Raw genomic sequence first — 25,878 nt, forward strand, 5'->3', positions numbered from 1 at the left:
ACCAGGTGCGGTGGCAGTAGCTAGTAAAGCACCCAGGGAGAGGCCTGGGATCACCGGTGACAAAAGAGGGGGTGGCGCTAATGCTGCCCAACACCCCGTCCCTCCCCACCCCCCCCAGCACCCAAGCCACAGGTGAATGGAGAGTTGGGTGGGGTTTGTGAGGAGAGTTTGCCGGCTTGGAGGGGAGGGGGTATTGTTAGAGAGGGCTGTGGGGGATCCTGCTGTTGGGTCTTTTAATCAGGCACTGTATGCCTTTCAATAAGGAACCTCCAAGAGAGGCTGCAAGGAACCCCGACAAGGTTTGCTTGTTGGTGCCCCTGCAAGGGAGTTCCCCACCCGTCATTGGTTGACTAACAGTGGCGGCAGGATGAGGCACTGATTATCCACTTAAGGGCCTCAATTAGCATTTGGGGTGGGAAGAACACCCACAAGCCTTCCTGCCCTGGACTTAATCGGGTGGAGGCGGGGTAACCACTCAGCACCTCCCACCTGATCAAATGCCCCAGCTGGCCACCAAACTCACCTCCAGGGTGCCGGGGGTGGGGGCAGCATTAACGTCACTCCCTCTTTTGTTATTACATCAAAAACAACATCTTGCATTTACGTAATGTCTTCAATGTAGTGAAACATCCCAAGGCATTTCATTGGAGCATTTTAAATAAGCTTTGATACCTAACCACATAAGCAGATATTAGGACAAGTGACCAAAAGCTTGGAAAAGAGGTAGGTTTTACTTGCCTTGGAGGCAGTACAGTGAAGGTTGACTAGATTGGTCCCTGGGCTAAGAGGATTGTCCTATGAAGGGATGCTGAGTAAATTGGTCGATGTTCTCTGGGGCTCAGGAGAATGAGAAGTGATCTCGCTGAAATATTCAAGATTATGAAGAGCTTTGATGGGGTAGATACTGGGACGTTGGTTCTCTTGGTTGGGGAATCTAAAACAAGGGGAACAGTCTCAGGATAAGGGGCCAATCGTTTAGGACTTAGATGAGGAGAAATTTCTTCACCCAAAGGGTTGCAAATCTTTGGAATTTTCCACCAGACGATTGTGGATGCACCGTCATTAAATATACTAAAGGCTGAAATAGGCTTTTGGGTCTCTTGGGGAATCAAGGGATACAGGGAGCACATAGGAAAGTGGAATTGAAGTCCAAGATCAGTCATGATCATATAAAATGGTGGAGCAGGCTCTACAGACCATATGGTCTTCTCCTGAATCTATTTCTTATGTTCTTAAGGAGGGTTTTAAAAGAAGAGAGAGTGAGGTAGGGAGACATAGGGGTTTTGAGAAGGAATTCCAGAGCTTAGGGCCTCGGCAGCTGAAGGCACGGCCACCAATGTTGGAGCAAAGAAAATTGAGGACTTTCAAGAGGTCAGAATTGGAGGAATGCAGAGATCTTGTAGGGATACAAGATGTTATAATGATAGAGAGGGTCATGGCCAAGGTGCGATTTGTAAACAAGAATGGGAATTTCAAAATTGAAACATTGCCAGACCAGTGTATTTAAGACCGAGGTAGATAGGTTCTTGATTGGTAAGGGGATCAAAGGTTATGGGGAGAAGGCGGGAGAATGGGGTTGAGAAACTTATCAGCCATGATTGAATGGTGGAGCAGACTCGATGGGCCGAATGGTCTAATTTCTGCTCCTATGTCTTATGGTCTTATGGAAACCAATTTAGGTCCACACGGACTGCAGTGGCTCAAGAAAGCGGCTCACCATCACCTTCTCAAGGGCAATTCAAGAAGAGCAACAAATGCTGGCCTGGCCAGCAATGCCCACATCCTGTGAAAGATTGAAAAAAAGAAGAGGGGTGATGACTTAGTGCAAGTTAGGATACAGACAGCAGAGTTTTGGATAAGCTCAAGTAGATGGAGGATGCTCGTTGGGTGGCTGGCCTGGAGTCCACTGAAATTCTGGAGGTGGTGCTGCATAAAGTAATTGCAGGAAGAGTCACTCACAGTGTCACCCCACTGCACCATCAGTATTGCAGCTTAGTATTGCAGAATGAGTCAAATTTCAGGCCATATTTTAGCTGAATTTGCCAGCTCTATGCTGCATGGCAGCTACAAGTATCCTTGTAGCAGATGGTGCAGCTCTGCACGAGGCTCTCTGATGATGTTGTACCATGTAAAGGCAATTTCTCATAGTGAGTGCCAACTGGGCATCCCTGTGCCTGCAGATATGGTTGAAGGGATGCTGGCAGTGCAGCCAATCAGGGTATTGATCATTGTGGCAAGGCTTGTTTCAGACTGTACCTTCAAAAGCATGGCATACAGCTTGAATCATTGGGTTGGATTTTATTGTTCATTTTTGCTGTAAATGAGTCAGATCCTTCTGATTGGCTGCTGTCCATGTAATTCATGGCAAGTTCTTCTCTTTATTTTTGGCTCCAAAGTGAAGCAACAAATCCTTTAGTTTATGTCAAATGACCACTTTACTACCGCTACCACATATCAAAGTTGTTTTTGGAATGTGGGCATCTCTGGCCAGGCTAGCATTTAATAGCCATCTCTATAATTGTCTTTGAGAAGGTGGTACTGAGGTACCCTCTTGAACTGCTGCAGTCTGTGTTGCATAGATACACCCACAGTGCTGTTAGGGAGGCAGTATCAGAATTTTGACCCAGCTTCACAGGAGGAAAGGCGAGTTCCCAAGTCTGGATGGTGTGAAAACTTCCAGTTCTGCTTGGTAGAAGGGCAGGTTGATAAGGTGGTTATAAGAAGACATATGGAATACTTCCCTTTATTAGCCATGGTATAGAATATAACAGCAAGGAGGTTATGCTGCAGCTATATAAAACACTAGTTAGGTCACAACTTGAGTACTGTCTGCAGTTCTGGTCACCTCATTAAAGAAAGGATGTCACCACATGAGAGAGGGTACAGAGGAGATTTACGAAGATGTTGTCAGACCTTAAAAACTGCAGCTATGAGGAAAGGTTCGTTAGGCTGGAGTTGTTTTCCTTGGAACAGAGGAGGCTGAGGGGAGATTTGATTGAGGTGTACAAGGTTGTGAGGGGCCTGGATAGAGTGGGTGGGAAGGCCCTATTTCCTTTAGCAGAGAGGTCAGTGACTAGGGGACATAGATTTAAAGTGATTGGTAGAAAGATTAGAGAGAAGATGAGGAAAATCTTTTTCACCCAGAGGGTGATAGGAGGCTGGAACTCACTGGTTGAAAGGAGAGTGGAGGCAGAAACCCTCAACTCATTTAAAAGGTATATGGATATGCACCTAAAGTCCTGTAACCTCCAGAGCTACGGACTGGAAAATGGGATTAGGCTGAGTGGCTTATTTTTCAGCCGGCGCAGACGTGTTGGGCAGAGTGGCCACCTTCTATGCCATAAATTTTTCTACATTTTCTGAATTTTCTAAATATTTGAAAGGGAAAAATATGCAGGGATGTGGGAGAGGGCAGGGAGTAGCAGTACGTGAATTGGCCCTTAGGAGGGCCAGCATAGACACGTTAGGCCAAATGGTCTTTATCTGTGTTGTACCAATTCAATGATCCTATGGGGAGAATCTTCTCCCCGTTGGGCGGGTCAATTAAGGTCCGCTCAGTGTGATGTGCACCCGGAAGCGCTGAGTGCTCCCTGTGTGGGAGGGGTGGGGGTTGCCTGAGTCGGGAGTGCGATCATTTGCGCACGCACTCGAAAGAACGCAGAAATCTCTCTGATGCACAGAGGTGCTTAGGGAGATGAATTTTAAGTCTAAAAAGTGTAATAAAGTGGCGAGAAAATTTTTATGACTTGTCCCTTCATGTGAAACTGTCACATGAGCTGGGACATGTGCATTAATTTTAATAAAAAATTTTCTGAAAATTTTAAATCATTCATGAAACATCATCCCACCCGTGGATGAGGTTCCATGAAAAATGCGAAGGCCGTCTGGGCTCTTCACCTGCCCGCTAACCTTAAGGTTGGACGGGCAGCTCAGCTAATTGCCTTAATTAGTTTCTAAATGGCCTTAATAGGCCTTTAACAGATCGGTGAGCATGCTGCCGATCCGGCTGCGTGTCCGCCGAACTGAAAACCTAAATGACGCGGGGGTGACGTCGGGACGCACGCTCGATGTCACCCCGCGTCATTTTATGCCTCAGCGAGTGGGCCCCACCCCCGCTCGCCGAGCCAGAGATTCTGCCCTAGGTTTCAACGAGTTGGTGGTGTTCTCATGTGCATGCTGCCCTTATTCTTTCAGACAGTAGAGGTTGTGGGTTTGGAAAGTACTGTCAAAGAAATTGTACTGTGATGGAAAAGGCTGGAAGCTTCTGAGCAATCTGGTTTTCTTTATAAAAGAGTCTCAAAAAATATAAACTTCGGGGCAGAATTTTTAGGCCGGCGTGTGGGCGCGTGCGTGCGTGATGACATCGGGCGAGTGTCCTGATGCCATCCCGTGCTTGCTCGATATTTCGATTGGCATGTGCGTGAAAGTCAGAAGCAAGCCTGCTGACAATTAAGAGGCCTATTAAGGTCATTAAAGTTGTAACTGTCTCCGATTTTTCGCGGTGCGTTCAACCTTACAGTTGACAGACGGGCGAATCGGCCAGACGGACTTTGCATTTTTCACGAAACCTCATCCAGAGGCGGGCTGAGGTTTCTGTAATTAAATTTTTAAAAAAATCTATGGACAGCATATATGGTATATGTTCACGTGACTGATTGTGATTCTTGGATATTTTTTCCAGGATTTTAAAAACTCTATTTATTTGTTTTCAAGTCTTCAGTGCTCGCCTGCGCTTACATCAGCACCCGCCCTCCTCCCGTCCTCACCCCGGCAGCGCTGAGCATTTCAGCGCATGCTTCACGCTGGCTGGCCGTAAATTGGCCAGCCAATGTGAAATCGCCACCAGGGGCCGATTGCGGTCAGCGGTCCATTCCCCAGCCGCTCCCGGGCCCACCTATCGCATCCACACGCCAACCTAAAAATCCTGTCCATGAGCTTGAAGGCTTTAGCTGAAGTAAATGAGGTTGCTTAGCATAAATTCTAGAATAGGTTATACTTGACAGCAAGACAAGAGTTCCACTCAGTCATTGCAGCACATTACAAGTGGGAAAATTATCAATAGAGAAAGATAGGAGTAATTTTTCAGGCTGCAAGGTCATATACGTTTTTAATGCAAAAGGGTGAACGCAGCCTTTTGTGAGATAAAAGCTAAACAGTGATTTTGAGATTCTGATCAGACCCAAGGCAGATCAGTCCCATTTATTTTATTCAGCTTATCAGTTATTACTTACTAATGGACTAGAATGGTCCACCAAGGAGCAATATTTCCCATTTAAACTGAATACCACTATTCCACCAAGGCTCAAAGGCAAGAGCTCCACCTTGCAAAGTTAGTGGACAGGAGTTTCATCTTCCAGCACTCAGAGGCAGGTGCATGTAAACTGAAAATAATCCTGACAGATTCTGACAGATAGTTCTGACAGATCCAAAGGAATTCAGTATTTCTGGCATTTAATTTGATTAGCTTGTCCATCATGATATTTTGAAAGAGCTTGATCAAGTTTGTTCTGTTGAATTCAAGATCATTATGCAAGTCAGTGCAAAAGACAAGGCTGAAGCTTTTGCAACCACCTTCAGCCAGAAGTGCCAAGTGGATGATCAATCTCAGCATCCTCCTGAGGTCCCCATCATCACAGATGCCAGTCTTCAGCCAATTTGATTCACTCCCGGTGGTAACCAAGAAAGGGCTGAAGCCACTGGATACTGCAAAAGCTTTGGGTCTGGACAAGATCCTGGCTGCAGTACTGAACACTTGTGCTCCAGAACTAACTGTACCCTTAGTCAATCTGTTCCAGTACAGGTACAATATTGGCATCTCCCTGACAATGTGAAAAATTGCCCAAGTATGTCCTGTTTGCTGGCTCAAAATCTTGGAACTCCCTCTCTAACAGCACTGTGCACCTACACCACATGAAGTGCAGGGATTCAAGAAGGTGTCTCATCACCTCCTTCTCAAGGGCAATTAGGGGTGGCCAACAAATGTTGGCCTTGGCAGTGACACTCACACCCCATGAACACATTTTTAAAAAGTTGGCATAGAGCAGAGACATCCTGTTCATCAGTGGCATTAGCCTAGAAGTTTACTTTGAGTGGATAGTTTTGAAGTTCTTGGTCCTCTGCCCTACTGTAACTCATTATTTTCCAGTATCTTGAAAACTATTACAAACTATCCTGTTGGTCCTTCAGCCTTTCCTTCCACTTACAGTCTACAAGCTCTTGAAATTCAAACTTGATATTACCTAACCATCACTTCTGGGATTACTCTTGCTTTGGTCAACTGCAGTGCTGGTTCTTGTAGTACTTATAGGCTTCTCAATAAAGAAATCAGAATAAAAGTAGCAAATGTAACCCACTATTTAAGAAGGGAGGAAGAGGGAGAATTGGGAATTATTGACCTGTTAGTCTGATGTCAGTAGTAGGGAAAACGTTAGAACCTATTATAAAGAATTTGATAATTGGACATTGAGAAAAGAGTGGTAAAATTGGGCAGAGTCAACATGGATTTATAAAAAGAAATCATGTGTGACAAACTTGCTGGAGTTTTTTGAGGATGTTACTTGTAGCATAAAGGAGAACCAGTGGATGTGGTGTATTTAGATTTTGAGAAGGCTTTTGATAAGGTCCCACATAGGAGATTAGTAAATAAAATTAAATCGCATGGGATTTGGGGGATATTCTAGTGTGGATTGAGAATTGGTTAGCAGACAGAAAGCAGAGAGTAGGAATAAATGGATCATTCTCAGAACGGCAGGCTGTTACTAGTAGGTTACCACAAGGATCAGTGCTAGGTCCACAGTTGTTCATAATCTATATAAATGATTGGGATGTAGAGACATTTGTAATATTTTCAAATTTGCTGATGACGCCAAACTGGGTGGGAATGTAAGTTGTGAGGAGATTGCAAAGGGTTCAAAAGGACTTGGACAGGCTAAGTGAATGAGCTAGAACATGGCAGACGGAATGTAATGAGAATAAGTCTGAAGTTATTCACTTTGGCAGAAAAGAAACAGAAAGGCAGAATATTCCTTAAATGGTGAGAGTTTGGGAAGTGAGGGTGTCCGAACAGACCTGGGTGACCTTGTTCATGAGTTACTAAAATCTCGCATGCAGGTGCAGCAAGCAATTAGGAAGGTAAATGATATGTTGGCCTTCATCACAAGGGGATTTGAGTACAGGAGTAAAGATGGCTTGCTGCACCTATATAGAACCTTGGCGATACCTCACCTGGGGCAGGATTTTCACTTTGGTGGCGGGTATGTGCCCAACCTGCTTGAGCGTGAAGTGACACGCGATGACGTTGGGCGAGCATCCCGACATCGACTCGCAGTCGCGCAATAGTTCGGTCGGCGGGCGTGCATGGGAATCAGCAGCACGCCCGCCAACAATTAGAAGGCCTAGTAAGGTACGAACGTATTAACTAACTAACATTTTTCGCTGCCCATCCAACCTTACAGTTGGCGGGCAGGCGAAAAGGCCAAGCGGCCTTTGCGTTTTTTAGGAAACCTCATCCACAAATAAATAAAAATAAAATAAAAAATTTTACATTTCATTCATAACATGTCCCTACTCGTGTGACAGAGTCACATGAGGGGACATGTTCTTTAACATTTAAAAATTCTTTATTTTTGTTTTTCTGCATTCTTCATCTCCCTGAGGCAGCTCTGTGCCTCAGGGAGCTTTTCTAGCACTCGCGGGCATGCGCGAAGTCGCCCGCTCACCCTACTCGCCTTCCTCACCCCCTCCCACCACACAGGCATCGCTGAGCACTGCAGCATGTGTTTCATGCTGGGCGGGCCTTAATTGGCTTCCCGACCACCCCCACCTGCCTCTGCCCCTGGAGTATTGTGCACAGCTTGGTCTTTTATCTGAGGAAGGGCATACTTGCCATGGAGGGAGTGCAACAGAGGTTCACCAGATTAATCCCTGGGGTGGTGGGATTGTCTTATGAGGAGAGACTGGGGAGACTGGGCCTGTTTTCCCTAGAATTTCGAAAAATGAGGGGTGTTCTCATTGAAGCTTACAAAATTGTTACAGGGCATGACAGGGTAGATAGGTAACTAAGATGTCCCCCCTGGCTGGTGAATCTAAAGCCAGGGGACATAATCTCAGGATAAGGCGCAGGCTATTTAAGACTGAGATGAGGAGGAATTTCTTCACTCAGAGGGTGGTGAATCTTTGGAATTCTCTACCCCAGAGGGCTGTGGAGGCTCAATCATTGAGCATGTTTAAGACAGAAATCGATAGATTACCGGAGACTAGTGACATCAAGGGATATGGGGATTGCGTGGGTAAGTGGCATTGAGGTAGACAATCAGCCTGCATCTAACTGCATTGGCGGAGCTGGCTCGATGGGCCAAATGTCCCCCTCCTGTTCCCGTGTTCCGAATGTATAATCCACTACCTAAATCACTATAACACTAAAATTAGCAAAGGGAAAATTTGTCTACACAAAATAAAATTAAATTAGATTTTACACAATCACCCCCACCCCCGCCAACTCTGCATTTTTCTGGTGCACATGCACAGAAAGTGACAATTGAAGGAAGAATAAAATATGGAGATTGCTGTACTCTTCCAGAATGTCCTTGCCTTCTCCAACTATTTCATCAGAGGGGAAGTGGCCAAGAAGTACAAAACTAAATGGAAACCAAGACTGAACAGACGTTTTCACACAGATTTTCCTCAGAATGCAATTCTGAGTCATCTCTGGAGATGAAAGAAAGAAGATGAGGGGGAGGTGGGCATTGGTAAGAAGGACCTATTCCTGTTCTCATCAAATCACACCTCCTAGATGGTGAGCCCATAAGCAGCATTGATGGTACCCATGGAAGATGCAGGAAGATAGACACATGGATCATCCATGAAGCTACCTTTGAGGGGCAGCCACAAGGTAAAAATTGAAAGCATAATAACTGAGAAGAAACTGTGCTGAGCAGTGACACTAAAGTTACACCAATCTTGTACATACTTTCCATCCATTTCTGCGCAGCAAATGAGTAATGATAATAAATCCAGCCAACTTTCTTTTTAATCATGATAAGCCTGCCACATGTTAGGATTCTGCATTAAGGAAGCAGGAAGGAAAACTAAGAGTCCATGGAGAGTATTTCTGAGGTTCCCTGCTCAAGGGAAACAAGCAGCAGAACTGCAAATCAACCTAGTATCTTACAGCCAGCTGGGCTGCCCAATATTGTGGTGGCTTTGATGGAGCCAATGATCATTTAATGCCCTCTGGCCCTGTGCTAAAGAGGCCTAGCCTCAACATCACATGTGATGAAATGTTACTCCCATAAGCAGAACTTTGACATTTGTTGGATCAGTGTGTGGGGACTGGCAATGGACCCATTACACATGTCCTCCTTCCATTTTATTTTTCTTTGAAGCTGAATGTTCTGCCCATACTACCCTAACCAAGGAGACCAAGAGATGCTCTCAGGAGAGCAGCCATGCATGAGTCACTTTCTGATTTTTCTTTCTTCTGTGCAGAGAAGTATCTCAGATGGCTCTCGTTGATGTGTAAACGTACGGAAATCATTGAAGGTGGCAGGACAGGTTGAGAGAATGGTTCATAAAGCCTACAGTGTCCTAGGCTTTGTTAATAAGGGTATAGAGAACCAAAGCAAGGAAGTAATGTTAAATCTGTATAAAACACTGGTTCAGCCGCAATCTGAGTATTGAGTTCTGTCATGGGCACCACACTTTATGATGGATGTGAAGGTGTTAGAGAGAGTGCGGAAAAGATTCATGAGTATGGTTCCAGCGATGAGGAACTTCAGTTATGTGGATAAATTGGAGGAGCATAGCTTGGAGAAGAGAAGGTTGAGAGGAGATTTGATAAAGGTATTCAAAATCATGAGGGGTCTGGACAGAGTGGAAAGGGAGAAATTGTTCCCATTGGTGGTAGGATCGAGAACTCAAGAGGACACTGATTTAAGGTAATTGGCAAAAGAAGCAATGATGACATGAGGAAAATCATTTTCACACAACGAGAGGTAAGGATCTGGAATGCACTGCCTGAGAATGTGGTGGAGGCAGGTTCAATCGAGACAATCGAGGGAATTGGTATTAATATCCAAAAGAAAGAATGCAGGGCTAAGTGAGGAAGGCAGGGGAATGGTATTAGGTGAATGGCTCCTTCAGAGAGACAGCACAGACATGATGGGCCAAATGGTCTCTTTCTGTGCTGTAACCGTTCAGTGATTCTGCAGTTGAGAGCTCACCACATCAGGATTTGTAGGAACAACACTCCTTGATACCTCTTTGCCATGCAGTACATTAGTACGCCAACACACTGCTACCTCCCAGTCATATATTGCTTCTCTATTGAAATAAAAGTGGTTCTGTAATAACCTGAGCTATCAGTGTTGTGGAATCTGCCTATTTATGTTGCAGAAAACGTTCTACAGCAATAGCAGCAACAGACAAACTGCACACGGGTTTGCTTGCAAATAAACAACTTTACCTTGCAGCTGGACAATGGAAGCTCAAAACAAATGAGCAATCAGGAGAAAATGGGGTCTTGAGAGGGCCAGGGCAACCACCTCAAACCACCTCTTTAGATAGAATGAAAGCTGCCTTATTTATCTGAGAGCTCCCAATCAGGACTGCCATTGGCAACAGCACTGCAGTGTTTAAAAGCCCTCAGTTTAGTGTTTCAGGAGCAGTTTGTTCAATGTCTTTATGACAGTGATGCAACTTCTCACCATAGCAACCATAGGAACCATAGCAACCCTCACCCACCCACGGAAATCACAGCAGAAATCTGGAATGCCTGACCTGTACTTGTTGGTTTGCTTTGTTTTTTAATAGTTTCATTAATTCTTTCTTTCTTTCCCAATCTGACATGCTATGTTTGAGTGGCTGATGGACAAGTAGCACAGGCTAATAAAAAAAAAATAAACTCCAATTTCACCATTCACTGTGCAGGCCTGGAATGGGCGTGACAAACACTGCAGTACTCCTGAGGGTTTAATTCCATCTATGACCTATTTTTAGCTCACTGGTTCCTGCCTCGAGTATTTTAACGCAGCCTTGAACCCTTTTAAAATAAATGGACTAACTGTATAGAATATCATAGGCAGGAAGCTAACACCATGCACTCTAACTACTCAACAGAGTGAATTAAACCCACAGGAGTCTGTGGATTCAATAGGTCAATGTTGGGCATCTCACACCACAAAACTTGCTTTCAGTCTTCTTGCACAGTATGAACACCAATTCAATTAATTTCAAGGGAAAAAAATCAATTCCATATCTCAACAACATTGATGTTATAATTGTGTTAACAGCAGCTATTTATTTTAAGTTGGTTTATTGATTATAATGAAAATATCTATGCAGGGATCCAGTGTCCATTGATTGGACTTCACCCATATCTGCTTCATACACTGTGAAAACTGAAGGCAGGACAATTTGCCTCAAATTCTTTGAGCCAATGGACAATTTGAGCATGAAGCTTTTTCCCCAATACTTTACACTCATGGCTTTTCTCTACTGACCGTTACATCACTTTTACACCAATTCACTTTGATAGGTAGAAAATCAGAGGCTGGCAAGCACAGAACTGAAAAACAACATATTTTCCCAGAAGTCATTGACTATAGAGAACCTTTGTTGTATCTTTTCTGAACCAAAGTAATTTTTATGTCTAATTTTTTTTATATAAATGAGGCATAGTGGGTTCGCATTCTCCTACTCCACATTAATACTGCTCAACTAATGCAATATAAAATCTCTTCCTCAGTTGCAATATGTCTGTGGTCTTTCCCCTGCAACCTCATCTAGCTCTAAGTCCAGGTTTTCACCAACTGCAATTTTGCTGCTGACCTATTGGATGACCCACCTTTCTCAGTTCAATCATCAGCCTTTAGCTATCACGCAGTTGGGAATTCTCTTCCCAAACCTTTCAGACTACCCATGCACCTTCCTAGCTTCAAATTACTCCTCAGTCTAGTTGGATGTAAGGCCACTTCCCAAGTTCTGTCCGAGCTCCTGGCTGTATACTTAGGAATATAGGAGCAAGAGTAGGCCATTCAGCCCCCCCGAGCCTAATCCACTATTCAGTTAGTCCACTACTGATTTATATCTTATAACTATCAATTCTACTTGGCTCCACCACCAATAATATCCTTCCCTAACACAAATCTCAGTTTTTATTATTTTTAATTGCCCCACCTCCTGTGCACCCTACTCCCCCATTGTCCAGTCTCAGCAAGAAATAGTTCAAGGCTTTCAAATTTGAACAAGCAGGAGCCAAAAAAATGTGTAATTTTTCATCATGAAGGCTCTTCCATCCTGACAAGTTCCTGATAAGGAATTACAGTTGTATTGAAAATTAAATGATTATTACATATAACAAGATAAGATTATTATTTACATACCAGAGGAGGACTTCATACACTTTCCCTGCAACTACATCCCTTGAGACTACCCCAGCGAGTGCAGATTGCCTCTGGTCATATTTCTGATATTAAATGGCACTTTCCTCATTTGTTTTCCCAGGTGCATACCCAAGGCTGTCACTGAGCTTCAGGTTAAAGAGAAATATTGGCTACTTCATTCTTCAAACGTACATGCCATCTATACTGATTACAATTCTTTCCTGGGTGTCATTCTGGATCAATTATGATGCTTCAGCTGCAAGAGTTGCTTTGGGTAAGTGCTAAGTGCAAAAGAAAAAAATGTATACTTTATTTTTAATAAATACTGCAGGTAGGCATTATGAAATATACTAGATGACATTTTAGCATGCAATTTACAGCACAATAAATAATAGGAGGCTGTGGATAGGTCTGTCACGCTCCTGTTAAACTGATAACATTTAAACACGGAATGATTGCTGTGCAGACAATTGAAATCTGCACCACCCTTCTGCTTTTTATATTGATAAATTGCAGTATATTTGTCTTGCAATTACCATTAAGGGATAGTTCTGTCAAATTTCAATTGAGCTAGGTATTCAGAAGGGTAAAGGTCAGAATGCTAACGCTGGACAGAAAAGGACTCAAGGGAGGCGCTAAAGAGTGTAGATAAACTGAATCCTAATCAATAACCACAAACCGTCCTCGGGGCAAGGTCTCGAACTCAGAACTCAGGTTAGATAGGCATCAGGACTAAATTTCTGAAGCTGTGTGGAGCAATGGCTTGAGGCAGGTGAATGCACAATGAAATGTATCGTTCCACATACATTGTCATGATATGTGAGAAATGCAGCACAGGGAGGTGGCAAAGGCTGATTATATTAGCAAATTCAAGAGGGAATTGCATAGGTTTTGGTCAAAAGAAAGCGTTGGAGCTTTTTAAAAATTTGGGACGAGCTAGGAAGCTTATAATTATAATTGAGTGCAGCTCCCACAACACCCAAGAAGTTCAACACCATCCTGGACAAAGAAGCCCTCTTGATCAGCACCCCATCCACCACTTAGACATTCACTCCCTCCACCATTGATGCCAACAGTGTGTACTGTATATGAGATACAATGCAGCAACTCACCTAGTCTCCTTCAGCAGCACATTCCAAACCCACAAGCTCTACCACCTAGAAGGACAAGGGGAACAGCAACATTGGTACAGCAATTCCAGTACCCTTCCACACCATACTCTACCTTGACTTGGAACAATATCACCATTTATACATATGAAGTAGGAACAGCAGTAGGCCAATCTGTCTATTGAGCCTGCTCCACCATTTGATAAGATTATGGCTGAAGTGATTGTGGCCTCAACTCTACTTTCTTGTCTGCTTCCTAGTGTTGTAATATGCCTTTAAGGGATAGCAGCATGTCATCACTAGAAGGGAAGTGTCATGTGATCCAGTCTCAGTTTCACTTTGGCCTATAAGCAGAGCACACAGCTCTGTTGCTGATGCCTTCAAGCTTTCTATCCCTGTATATATGTTCTCATGTGCCTAGTTTAAATAAATGAACCCACAACGTATTTACACAATCTCTTATGAGCAACTGGTGCCTTTATATCATTATAAAAACACAACAGCTACAACCTTTGACTCCCTTGTCAATGAAGAAACTATCTAACTCAGCCTTAAAAATATCTACCACCCTCCAGGGAAGAAAATTCCACATACTAATAACCGTCTGAGAGAAAAAAATTTCTCCTCATCTCTGTATCCTCCCTGATCCCTTATTTTTAAAATATGTCCCCTAGTTCTAGTCTCTCCCACAAGGGGAAACATCACTTTGGCATCCACCCTGTCATTGTCGCTTGGTCAAAATCCTGGAACTCCCTCCCTTGCAGCACTGCCGGTGCATCTATACCCCATGGATTGCAACAGTTTAAGAAGGAGGCTCAAGGAGGCTTGTCACCATCTTCTAAAGGGCAATTAGAGATGAACAAGAAAAGCTGGCCTTGCCAACAATATTCACATCCCATGAAAGAATAAAAAAGACTTGAGGCTGTATTTTACATTGATAAATTGGAACTGCTGCTTTCTCCCTCAAACAGAAAATGGAACATTAGGATGTCGGGTCACTATTCCGATGTTATTGTTGCCGATAATACAAAAGTCGGGTGGGTGCCAAAATTGGCAACCCACTTGCCATTTTTTAAAAAGCTAAAGGCCAATTCAGCTTGTTAACAAGCCAATAGACTTGTATTTTACATTGCCCATGCCATATTTTGGCGGGTTCACAGGAAAACCATTCAGAGGGAATCACATCAGGTATGAGGAGCTGTTGCAAAGACGGATAAAAAGCCTGCAAGTGGGACTATGGCTGACGTTAGCAGAAAAGTCTGCTGGAGAAGGTTGGAGAGTCTGCTCGTGTTGCAAGTTAGTTTAATAATCATTTTGAACCTTCACTGGGAGATATTGGTCAGGGAAGGACACCTAAAGATAGCTCTTACGTGACATCCTTGCACGCCAGGATTGAACCCTGAGCTCAGTGTCCCAGTGGGCATTTTGTATTCTGGAGGAGGCTCCCCTTCCAGTGAGGAGGAGAGGAGGAGAAAGAGGAGGGAAGCTGGCCAAGGACAGGTGCACCCTGTGATCCAGAACGATGTGGAACCTGCTGCTGAGCAATGGCCTGTGGAGGTGAGACAGCAGCAGCAGGCAGGCAGAGGTAGACAAAGACACTACCCTGCCAACAGAGTATACTGGCAAAGGATAACATTCCTCCAAATGCCAGAGCTCCCGTGCCTGAGAAGACTCTCTCTCCAGAGAAACAGTCACATCAATCTGAGGTGCTGGTTGGGGAGATTGTACCAAATTGTGTTGGTGGGCACCTGATACCTGTGGCATTGAAGGTGACCCCAAATTTCTTCACCTCTGGATCTTTCCAGGCATCATCTGGAGACCTTTATGAGATGTCACAGCCAGTGGCCCGTTATTGCATAATGGCTTCTTGAGATCCTGTGTTCAGGTGTGCCCAAGAATTCTTTTAGTGATGACAACACCAGTCAGACATGTGGCAATTAAAGCACCTTCAGGACAGCCAAGGCTGTTTGTTAACAGGAAAGGCTACTGGTCCATCAATGTGTAGCTTGTATATGACCACAGGCAAAGTATAATGAAGTGTGTGCCTGCTATCCTGGCAGTGGTCATGATGCATACATATTGAGATACTCCCAGGTGCTAGAAATGTTCTGTGGACCACAACCCTTGGATTTATGGCTTCGAGTAACAAAGAATACACCTTGATGATGGCTAATGACCCCAGTCCAAAATCCACGCACTGATCCAGAACAGAGGCACAACGAGAGCCACATTTCCACCAGGGTCATCATTGAGCAGACCATTGGTCTGCTTAAAATGAGATTTCAATATTTGGACCAGTCAGCTGGCGCTGTTCAATATCCTCCTGCTCAAGTCTCACTTATGGTTGTGGTATGCTCCGTGTTGCACAACCTGGCACTCTAGAGAGGGGAAGCCCTGGCAGAGGAGGATCTAATGAACCATCCTGTGATGAGGATTCTGAGGATGAATCTGATGATGAGGAGGATGAGCTACACCAACCAGCTGTGCAAGCTGGTGCGCAGGATACTACGGAGGCCAGGAAGACACTATCATCACCAAAACCATCTTGGCTGCCCTCACCTTCTCTTGCTATCAAATGAGCCCAATCAGAGAGGCCCACATGATCACAAACTCCAATAAGAGCATGCAGACAACACAAATCAAAACCAGCACATCACCAACATTAAACACTAATGCAGTCAGAGCCACAAGTTTATAAAAAAGTTATTTATTTACAAAATAAATCAAGAAATTTCACACCCAACACAACTAAGCGATCACCCTTGTTAACCCCTTTGTGACGAATGAGGTTGGTAAATTATTTATGGATGCTAAAGTGTGGTGCTCCCCCCTCACCCCTCTGTGCCAGAGACAGGCTGCTGACCCTTCTGCTACTTTGCCCGGGACGACTTTGGCAGGCAGCCTCTGGTCGCCTGGGTCCAAGAGGACTTTGGCATGATGGGAGTATCCTGCACAGTGGCAGGAGGCTCATCTGTTGCCACAGCACTTGGAGGCATTTGTGTCAATGACACAGGGACAGAGAAGAGGCAATCGCCATCAGAAGTGCCCTGAGACATGCCTCCCGATGGCGAGGTAGCTGCTAATTTGCTGCCATGAGCTCCATTTGGACGTCTCTGTTTCCCTGAGAGGAACCAGGACCTGGATGTGATTCCCAGCTCTTCGCCCCCTTCTCGCCCTGGCTCTGAGCACCGAAGCCCAGAGACAAAGCAATGGAATGCAGGTCAGAAAACATACCCAGTATCCCATCAGTGAGTTGCTGGGTTTGGCCGTTCATGTCAGTGGCCTGTCTCTCAATGGAGAAGATCATGCATTCTGAAGAGTGGATATTCGCAGCGCTCATGGCCTGCATAGACTCTTCCACTGTCGATGCCGGTGCAGAATCTCTGCCACATCTCCATGCACTTCACGCTGTATGTCTAGCATCCGTCACCTGACAGATGACCCCAGAGGCTTTTTAATGGATTGGGGCTCAGCATCCAGGTCACCTCCAGCACTTCTCCGAATGCCAAAGGCCTGCTCTATCTCAGTCTCCAAGAAGTGGTCTTGCAACTGTGATGTGCCGGTACCAGTGTGTGGACCCCTTAAAGCTGACTTTCCCATACCCACTAAAGTATGTGTATCTGTGCTGATGTGTGGAGCAAGGAGGCTCCCCCTCCTCTTCCTTAGAGATTAACGTTGGTCCCTCACGGCTCGTGGCTGCAGCTTTTTTTTATTCTTTCATGGAATGTGGGCATTTCTGATAAGGCCAGCATTTTTTGACCATCCCTAATTGCCCTTAAACTGGGTAGGTAGGCCATTTCAGAGGGCAGTTAAGAGTCAACCACATTGCTGTGGGTCTGGAGTCTCATGTAGACCAGACCAGATATGGATGGCAGATTTCCTTCCCGAAAGGACATTAGTGAACCAAATGGGTTTTTAACAACAGTTGATAGTTTTATGTTCACTAAGACTAGCTTTCAATTCCAGGTTTGTATTAATTAATTGAATTTAAATTCCACCAGCTGCTGTGGTGAGATTTTAACCCATATACCCAGGGCATTAGCAATTACTAGTCCAGTGACATTACCACTAGGCTGCCGACTCCCTAGTTGCAAGTGTTTGTCCTGTGAGGGACAAAAACAAGGGGAATGAGGGGCATCATCATCATAATTTGAGGCAAGTTCAGAGAGGCACATTTCCTAAAAACACACACTGCTACCATTGGGAGATGGTAACCAGGCTTGCCTAGCCCAATGGTGCGTGTTCTTTGATTCGCAGATAGCTCCAACACCTCCTCTACAGAGGTGAAAATAACCATGTTGGCTTGACAACCTCCAGTCCTGGCCCTCTCTTGGACATTATGTGCCCTCTTCTCCAGCAAATAAAAAAGGGGCATTGTAATGAATGTGCTCCAATCATGCTTTCAAATGTGTGGCCAACAATTCCTTTGTTAGCATTCAACACTTTCAATGTTCCAGGTATTGCAGTTCAAAATCTCCCAGTGCCATGCAGAGTGGCATGACTGCTTCATGCCAACTTGTGCACTTGGGCAAGAGGCTAGGCAATCCCCCCATTGACACACATATCACACCCTTCCATATAGGTCCATCTCCGAAATGGTTACACATTCACCCTGGCAGCTCTTAAGTGGTCATTCAGCTTCTTACAGCACTGTGATCACATTCTCTGGATGGCCACTGACCACCACTGCAACCTCACCTGAGGCTGCTTTGGTCTGGCTGGGAGGTCTCCTCTTCCTGCATCAGGCATCAGGACTTCCCGCCGATCACTCACAACCTGGAGAGAACTCAAAGAGAATCATCATCAAACTGTGGAGCCATCCTTGGTCTGGGCCCTCAGCAGCTGGTGGCTCCATTCAACTATCTGTGGAGAGACAAAGAGAGTTAAAGGGGAGAATTTTCCCCTCATCTGTGGGATTGTGCCAGGGGGGCGGGCGCGAAACCAATCGGCGCCCCCGATTGGGTCTGCACCGCCATTTTACGTGGGCGGGCCAATTAAGGCCCGCCCAGTGTGACGCGCGCCCAGAAGCGCTGAGCGCTCCCTTTGCAGGCGGGGGGGATTCCCTGAGTTGGGGCATGCGCTCTTTCACGCACGCATACGAAAGAACACAGAAATCTCCCTGAGCAGGGAGATAAGTTTAAGTTTTAAAAAGCTGAATAAAGGAAAGAAAAAATTCTAAGACATGTCCCCTCATGTGACAGTGTCACATGTCAGTGAATTTTTAAAAATATTTTTATTCAATTTATGAACACTTCATGAAACCTCATCCCGCCCGTGGATGAGGTTCCATGAAAAATGCGAAGGCCGCCTGGGCTCCTCGCCCACCTGCCAGCCTTAAGGTTGGATGGGCAGCATTCTTAACTGCTTTAATTGATTTCTTAATGGCTTTTAGTGGCCGTTGACATTTCGGCTGGCGTGCAGCCGACTCCAGCGCGCGCCCTCTGAACGAAATACTGCGATGACGTCAGGAGGCACGCACAATGTCATCGCGCGTCACTCTACACGTCGGCGAGCGGGCCCTACCCCCGCTCGCTGACCTGAAAATTCTGCCCAAAGAGTAGAGTTTCAGTCTTTTTCTAAACACTTATTATTCATAAGGGAATTGGGACATTCAAATATTCTTTCCTCACCAGCAACAGTCCTGATTAATACAGTGCTAGCACAATCACCCCCGACAATTTAAAAACAAGCTCTTATCTGCTGTTGCTCCAACAAGTAAGGGATTTCAAAGATTTCTGTCTGCAATCTTCAGCCCGCACAGCGCCAATTCTGTTGCAGCAGCCATCAACCCATGCCAGGGTTCCTTTAAATGGGTGGCCACAACCGACACCTGGTTCACGACCTACCCCCCTTGGTCCCCTGCCTTTCAGCCTAGATTGGGCTGCCCACCAATCTACCCAACATTTGGCTGGATTCCCACCAGGTAGCTGTTAATTGATGCAAGATGCTTTATCCAGGAGTGGGAGTTGGCGATGCATGCACTTCCGGGTCAGACTCTCGCACACCCCCACACTGCACCCCCAGTCTCCATGCCCCCTGCCGAGAACTGTAAAATTCACCCTTCGATTTTCCTGAATGCAGCAGGACAAACATGGGGCAATCCATATTTACAAAGGGATCCTCAAACAGGCATTATTTGCATATGCACAGTTTCAAAAGCCTATTTCAGATGTGGGCAGCAGGTTGGACGATTTGGCACCAGTTGTATGAAATGTAAAACGGGTATGCTATCATCAAATTTCTAGGCAGTGAGCGCATAATCTAAGGTGACACTCCATTGTAACACTAAAGGAGTGCTGCATTGTTGATTGTGCCATCTTTCAAATGAGGAGTTAAACTGTGGCCCTGTCTGTTTGAGCTGTAGCCTGACTCAGGTGATTGCTCATAATGGGTTTATTTACACTATGTACAATATATACAAAGTGTGTTATTGAGTCGGCACTTTTCCTCTTTTCTTGCCTGGCTGCTGTACTCTGAGTCTCTAGTACATGACTGCTGAGGTCACAGATACATCATAGCCTACATCACTCGTTAGCATACCTATTCTGTTAACCTATTACACTACACTGCCTGCTCCCTCAGGTGGGCAGAAAAGATCCCATTGTACTATTTCAAAGAAGACCAGGGAAATTCCCCAGGAGACTAGGCCAGTTATTCCTCAACCAACATCAAAGTCTTAAGATTGTGAAAGGGATAGGTTTTTTCTGCTATGTTTCTCTTTTTAAGCAAATTGCCTATTGTCCTATACACACTTAACTACTGAACCAAACTGTAGCTTGCACTCACAGCTTTGAAGTTCTCCCTAGGCTCTGAATCATTTCTATCCCCCAGCATTTTCCAATATCACTTGATAACTGGCATTGAAGAGGCTGTCAAGGGCTAACTGTAGTGATACTCCATTCCATTTTCCACCACAACCTATGTACTCCAACCTACTTCTCCTGAGATCAGATCAGCGGAAGCAGCAGATGAGGAATCACAGGCACCAGCTCACATCCTCCCACTCAGATGCTGGTTATACACTCTGTCAACACGGAGTCATAAAATCATAGAAGAGTACAGCACAAGAGGAGGCCATTCAGTCCATCAAATCTGTGTAAGCGCTTTTAAAGAGCAATCCAGTTAGTCCAACTCACTTGCTTTTTTCCCATATCGCTGCATTGTCTCTCCTTCAATTGTTTATTCAATTCCCTTTTGAAGAATACTATTGAATCTGTATCCCCCACCCTATCAGGCAGTGTATTCCAAATCCAAACTGCTCTCCAAGTTCAAAAGTTTCTCCCCACGTCACCTCTGATTCTTTTGCTAATCAGCTTATAAATCTGTGCCCTCTTCTTATGAAATCTTGACCCACTGGAAAGTTTCTCTTTATGCTATCAAAGCCCCCCCAAGATTTTAAACACCTCTATCAAATCTCCTCAGCCTTCTCCGCTCCATGGAAAACAAACCCAGCTTCCCCAGTCTATAACTCTAATCTCTCATCCTTGGAACCATTCTAGGAAATCTCTCCTCTCCAAAGCCTTCACATTCTTCCTAATGTCTGGTGCACAGAATTGAGCACGATACCCCAGCTGCAGCCAAACTAGTGTTATATTTAGGTTTAGCATAACATCCTGCCCTTTGTACCCAATAATCTTATATATAAAGCTCAAAATCATATGTTTTATTGCCTGATTTGTTATCCTCTCCTGCTGCCTTCAAAAATTTGTGCCCAAATATGCTCTCTATCATTTCACCCCCTTTAGAATTATGCCATTCAGTTCGTATTGTATCCCCTCCATCTTCATACCAAAATGTATCTCTTGACACTTTTCTTGAGTTCCATCTGTCATGTCTCCGCTCATTCCATCAGCCTCCCTCTGTCCTTTTATCTTAGTTATTCATTAACAGGATGCGGGTGTCACTGGCTAGGCTGACATTTATCTTCCATCCCTAATTGCTCTTGAGAAGGTGATGGTGAGCCGCCTTCTTGAACTGCTGCAGTCCATGTGATGTAGGTACACCCACAGTGCTGTTAGGGAGGGAGTTCCAGGATGTTGACCCAGTGACAATGAAGGAACGGCGATATATTTCCAAGTCAGGATGGTATGTGGCTTGGAGGGGAATTTGCAGATTGTAATGCCATGTTCCCATGCATCTGCTGCGCTTGTCCTTCTAGATGGTCAAGGTTGCAGGTTTTGAAGATGCTGTCAAAGGAATCTTGGTGAGTTGCTGCGGTGTATTTTGAAGATTGTACACACTGTTGCCACTGCCTGTCACTGGTGGAGGGAGTGAATGTTTAAGGTGGTGGAGGGGGTGCCAATCAAGTGGGCTGAATTGTCCTGGATGGTGTCGACCTGCTTGATGTTGTTGGAGCTGTACTCATCCAGGCAAGTGGAGAGTATTCCATCATATTCCTGAATTGTGCATTGTAGATGGTAGACAGACTTTCAAGAGTCAGGAGATGAGTTACTGGCCACAGAATTCCCAGCCTCTGACCTGCTCTTGTAACCATAGTATTTATATGGTTGGTTCAGTTATGTTTCTGGTCAATGGTAACCACTAGGATGTTGATAATGGGGGATTCAGTGATAGTAATGCCATTGAATGTCAAGGGGAGATGGTTGGATTTTCTCTTGGTGATGGTCATTGCCTGGCACTTGTGTGATGCAAATATAACTTATCAGCCCAAGCCTGAATGTTGGTCTTGCTGCAAATGGGCATGGTCGTCTTCAGTATGATACACTCTTCAAAATCTATTGCCAATGACTGATTGTATTCAAGCTAGAATAGTAGGCAGAATCGCATGGTGACCTGTGCCCAAGGAACAATATCCCCAGACTAAGTGAAAGCCTTCAGGATGGGAGGGGAGAAAATGAGGATTTTTTTTGTGTAAGGCAGTTGAATTGTAACTTATATCCAATCTTTTCTTTTTCTGATTTGTTGCACCTCTCCCAAATAGGTTTATTTTATGCTAATTCTCAGCACAGCATTTTGATACACAGGTTATTAAATCCTATTTGTAATTCTTTCTAGGAATCACCACTGTGCTGACCATGACAACCATCAACACCCATCTGAGAGAGACCCTTCCAAAAATCCCCTATGTCAAAGCCATTGACTTGTACTTGATGGGCTGCTTTGTGTTTGTTTTCTTGGCCTTACTTGAATATGCTTTTGTCAACTACATCTTCTTTGGAAGAGGTCCGCAGATGCAGAAGAAACTGGCAGAGAAAGCAACTAAAGGCAACAATGGTCGACACAAGTATGAGGGTAATAGGGTAAGGGAAAACAATTCCTACCTATCAATGTGGGATGTGCTGCAGATGTTCTTTCTTTTACCTTTTTCATTGAGTGTCAATGTTATACATTTGAAACCTAAGGACTGATCTCAACCTTCACTGGTCAAAAAAAACAGGCAGTGGTGGATCACATGCCCTTTACACACCCCGCATGACTTTCGATTTCAACGGAAAGGATGGCATAAACGGGCGGCTGTTCAGTCATCACTTGTCGTATGCCACAAACTAAAGCTAAATCAACCCTCTATAAAGTTTGGTATATGCTTGTGTTTGCCAGGGGCAGAGGGTAATCTAAGAGAAAAGATTACTTACCTAATACAGAGTAATGGTTAAATGGACCAAACGCCCAGAAATACAAGTTGTTGCTGAGTTAAACAACACCTTCGCAAAGGAGCTGGATAAATAATCCAGTTCAGAATTGGTTTTATGGACAAAATATGCACAGATAAGTCACAAAACATGTTCAGGTGATGAATGCCCTTTAGCCTGTTTGATCTCATCCTTACAGCCAATATTTTTAAAAATGTCGTTCATTTGCAGGGTGTGGGCATTGCTGGCTAGGGCACTGTTTATTATCCATCCCTAATTGCCCTTGACAAGGTGATGGTGAGCTGCTTTCCTGAACCGCTGCAGTCCAAGTGACATGGGCTACATTACACAATCTGTCTCTTTGCTACCTTCCAGCTGTTGTCCAAACTCCATGTAAAGAAATACTTCCTGACACTTGGTTTAAATTTACGCTTCACAATCATACACCTGCCCCCATTGCCTGCTGCCTGAAAGCATTGTTTCAGGCCTGTATCTCCTCTACTATTAGATATCAGATATACCACAATATCTCACCTGAGTGTCTCTGCAAGGCTGAAGTGCCCAATATTATCAAGACATTCTTTAAACTCCTTCATCTGACATTGGGGATCAGCCCAGTTGCTCCTCTTGCACAGCCACAAGGTTCATGATGCCCCTTTATGTCAAAGTGAGCAAAGCTGTGCACAGCACTGAAGGGAACTATAAACCTCGCAGGATGACCTCAGCAGATTTGAACTCCCTTATTTAGCAATGTAGCCCCATCAACCTGTTAAATTTATGTAACGTTGCCTGACAGTGGTCAGACTAGAAAATGCCCCAGGAGATTAAATGTACATGCTAGAGTTCATCATTGGGTAGATTGCATGTGATCTGTGGAAGAAACGATGCCTTCTGGACCAAAAAACATCTCCCTGGCCTTGCTTTCTTTTGTTCCCATTAAAAAAATATTGTGTTCTGTGCCAAAACTCAACTTGTTTGGCAAGGGACACAGATGTAAATTAAGTACAAATACAAAGGATGCGTAGTGGCATTTAGCTGACTAAGCAATTGGAGGCACCAAGTCCCAGTTGCCATGCTGGCTCAGGATGGACCAGACACCTTTAATGCTGTCAAAAGTATAAAGGGTTGATTATCATTTCTGGCATTCATCAAGCAGAAGGGGTGGATCAATAGAGCAGCAGATTGAGATGGCAGGGGAAAGAAAATGAGCGCACTAAGCAACAATAAGTTAAACTTGAGATAAAAACAAAAAACTGCGGATACTGGAAATCCAAAACAAAAACAGAATTACCTGGAAAAACTCAGCAGGTCTGGCAGCAACGGCGGAGAAGAAAAGAGTTGACGTTTCGAGTCCTCATGACCCTTCAACAGAATTGATTGAATATTAGAAGAGGGGTGAAATATAAGCTGGTTTAATGTGGGGTGGAGGGTGGGGGGAGAGAAGTGGGGGGGTGGGAATGGTGTGGTTGTAGGGACAAGCAAGCAGTGATAGGAACAGATAATCAAAAGATGTCACAGACAAAGGAACAAAGAAGTATTGAAGGTGGTGATATTATCTAAACGAATGTGCTAATTAAGAATGGATGGCAGGGCACTCAAGGTACAGCTCTAGTGGGGGTAGGGTGGAAAGACTAGCCAGGCATACAAGGTTTAAAAATAATAGAAATAGGTGGGAAAAGAAAAATCTATATAAATTATTGGAAAAAACAAGTGAAGCAGCATTTCACTTGCATTTCCCCCAACTTAGTCTACTGCATTCGTTGCTCCCAATGCAGTCTCCTCTACATTGGAGAGACCAAATGCAGACTGGGCGACCGCTTTGCAGAAGACCTTTGGTCTGTCAGCAAGAATGACCCAGACCTCCCTGTCGCTTGCTATTTTAACACTCCACCCTGCTCTCTTGCCCACATGTCTGTCCATGCTTGCTGCATTGTTCCAGTGAAGCCCAACGCAAACTGGAGGAACAGCACCTCATCTTCCGACTAGGCACTTTACAGCCTTCCGGACTGAATATTGAATTCAACAACTTTAGATCTTGAACTCTCTTCCCCCATCCCCACCCCCTTTCCGTTTCTTCCCCCTTCCTTTTGTTTTTTTCCAATAATTTATATAGATTTTTCTTTTCCCACCTATTTCCATTATTTTTAAATCTTGTATGCCCTGCTAGTCTTTCCACCCCACCCCCGCTAGAGCTGTACCTTGAGTGCCGTGCCATCCATTCTTAATTAGCACATTCGTTTAGATAATATCACCACCTTCAACACTTCTTTGTTCCTTTGACTGTGACATCTTTTGATTATCTTCTCCTATCACTGCTTGCTTGTCCCTACAACCACACCCCCTCCACTTCTCTCCCCCCCCACCACCCCCCACCCCTCAACCCCCCACCTTAAACCAGCTTATATTTCACCCCACTTCTAATATTCAATCAGTTCTGTTGAAGGGTCACGAGGACTCGAAACGTCAACTCTTTTCTTCTCCGCCGATGCTGCCAGACCTGCTGAGTTTTTCCAGGTAATTCTGTTTTTGTTTTGTAATAAGTTAAATTTGGGCTTTCTTCCAGTTTTATCCAACTATAGTCTATGACCCCCTTAAGTAGCACAGCAAATGGCCACCTCATGACCTGTACCACCCATGGCTCATGAGTTGCTTAAGGAAGCAGCAATAGTAGCACCAAGAGAGGAAAATGGTGTTTGGACCCTAATAATGCCCTTGATCTGCTATTTTGATGTATTAATTTGACCCTCCACCGGTTTCAGGTGGAAATGCACAACTAAATTCAGGTTCATATGGTGGACA

The 25,878-nt window shown here is 44.6% G+C and overlaps 1 protein-coding gene across 1 annotated transcript in view; it reads left to right on the forward strand.

Moving 5' to 3' along the window:
• The window catches only part of gabrb3 (gamma-aminobutyric acid type A receptor subunit beta3), a 509,233-nt gene that overhangs the window by 464,936 nt on the left and 18,419 nt on the right, over positions 1 to 25,878 (forward strand). The window contains exons 9-10 of the mRNA XM_041199410.1: positions 12,502 to 12,654; positions 22,505 to 22,749. Coding sequence (XP_041055344.1) covers positions 12,502 to 12,654; positions 22,505 to 22,749 — 398 coding nt within the window. The remainder of the gene's footprint in view (positions 1 to 12,501; positions 12,655 to 22,504; positions 22,750 to 25,878) is intronic.

This window comes from Carcharodon carcharias, chromosome 11, assembly GCF_017639515.1.
Source record: "Carcharodon carcharias isolate sCarCar2 chromosome 11, sCarCar2.pri, whole genome shotgun sequence".
Lineage (NCBI taxonomy): Eukaryota > Metazoa > Chordata > Chondrichthyes > Lamniformes > Lamnidae > Carcharodon > Carcharodon carcharias.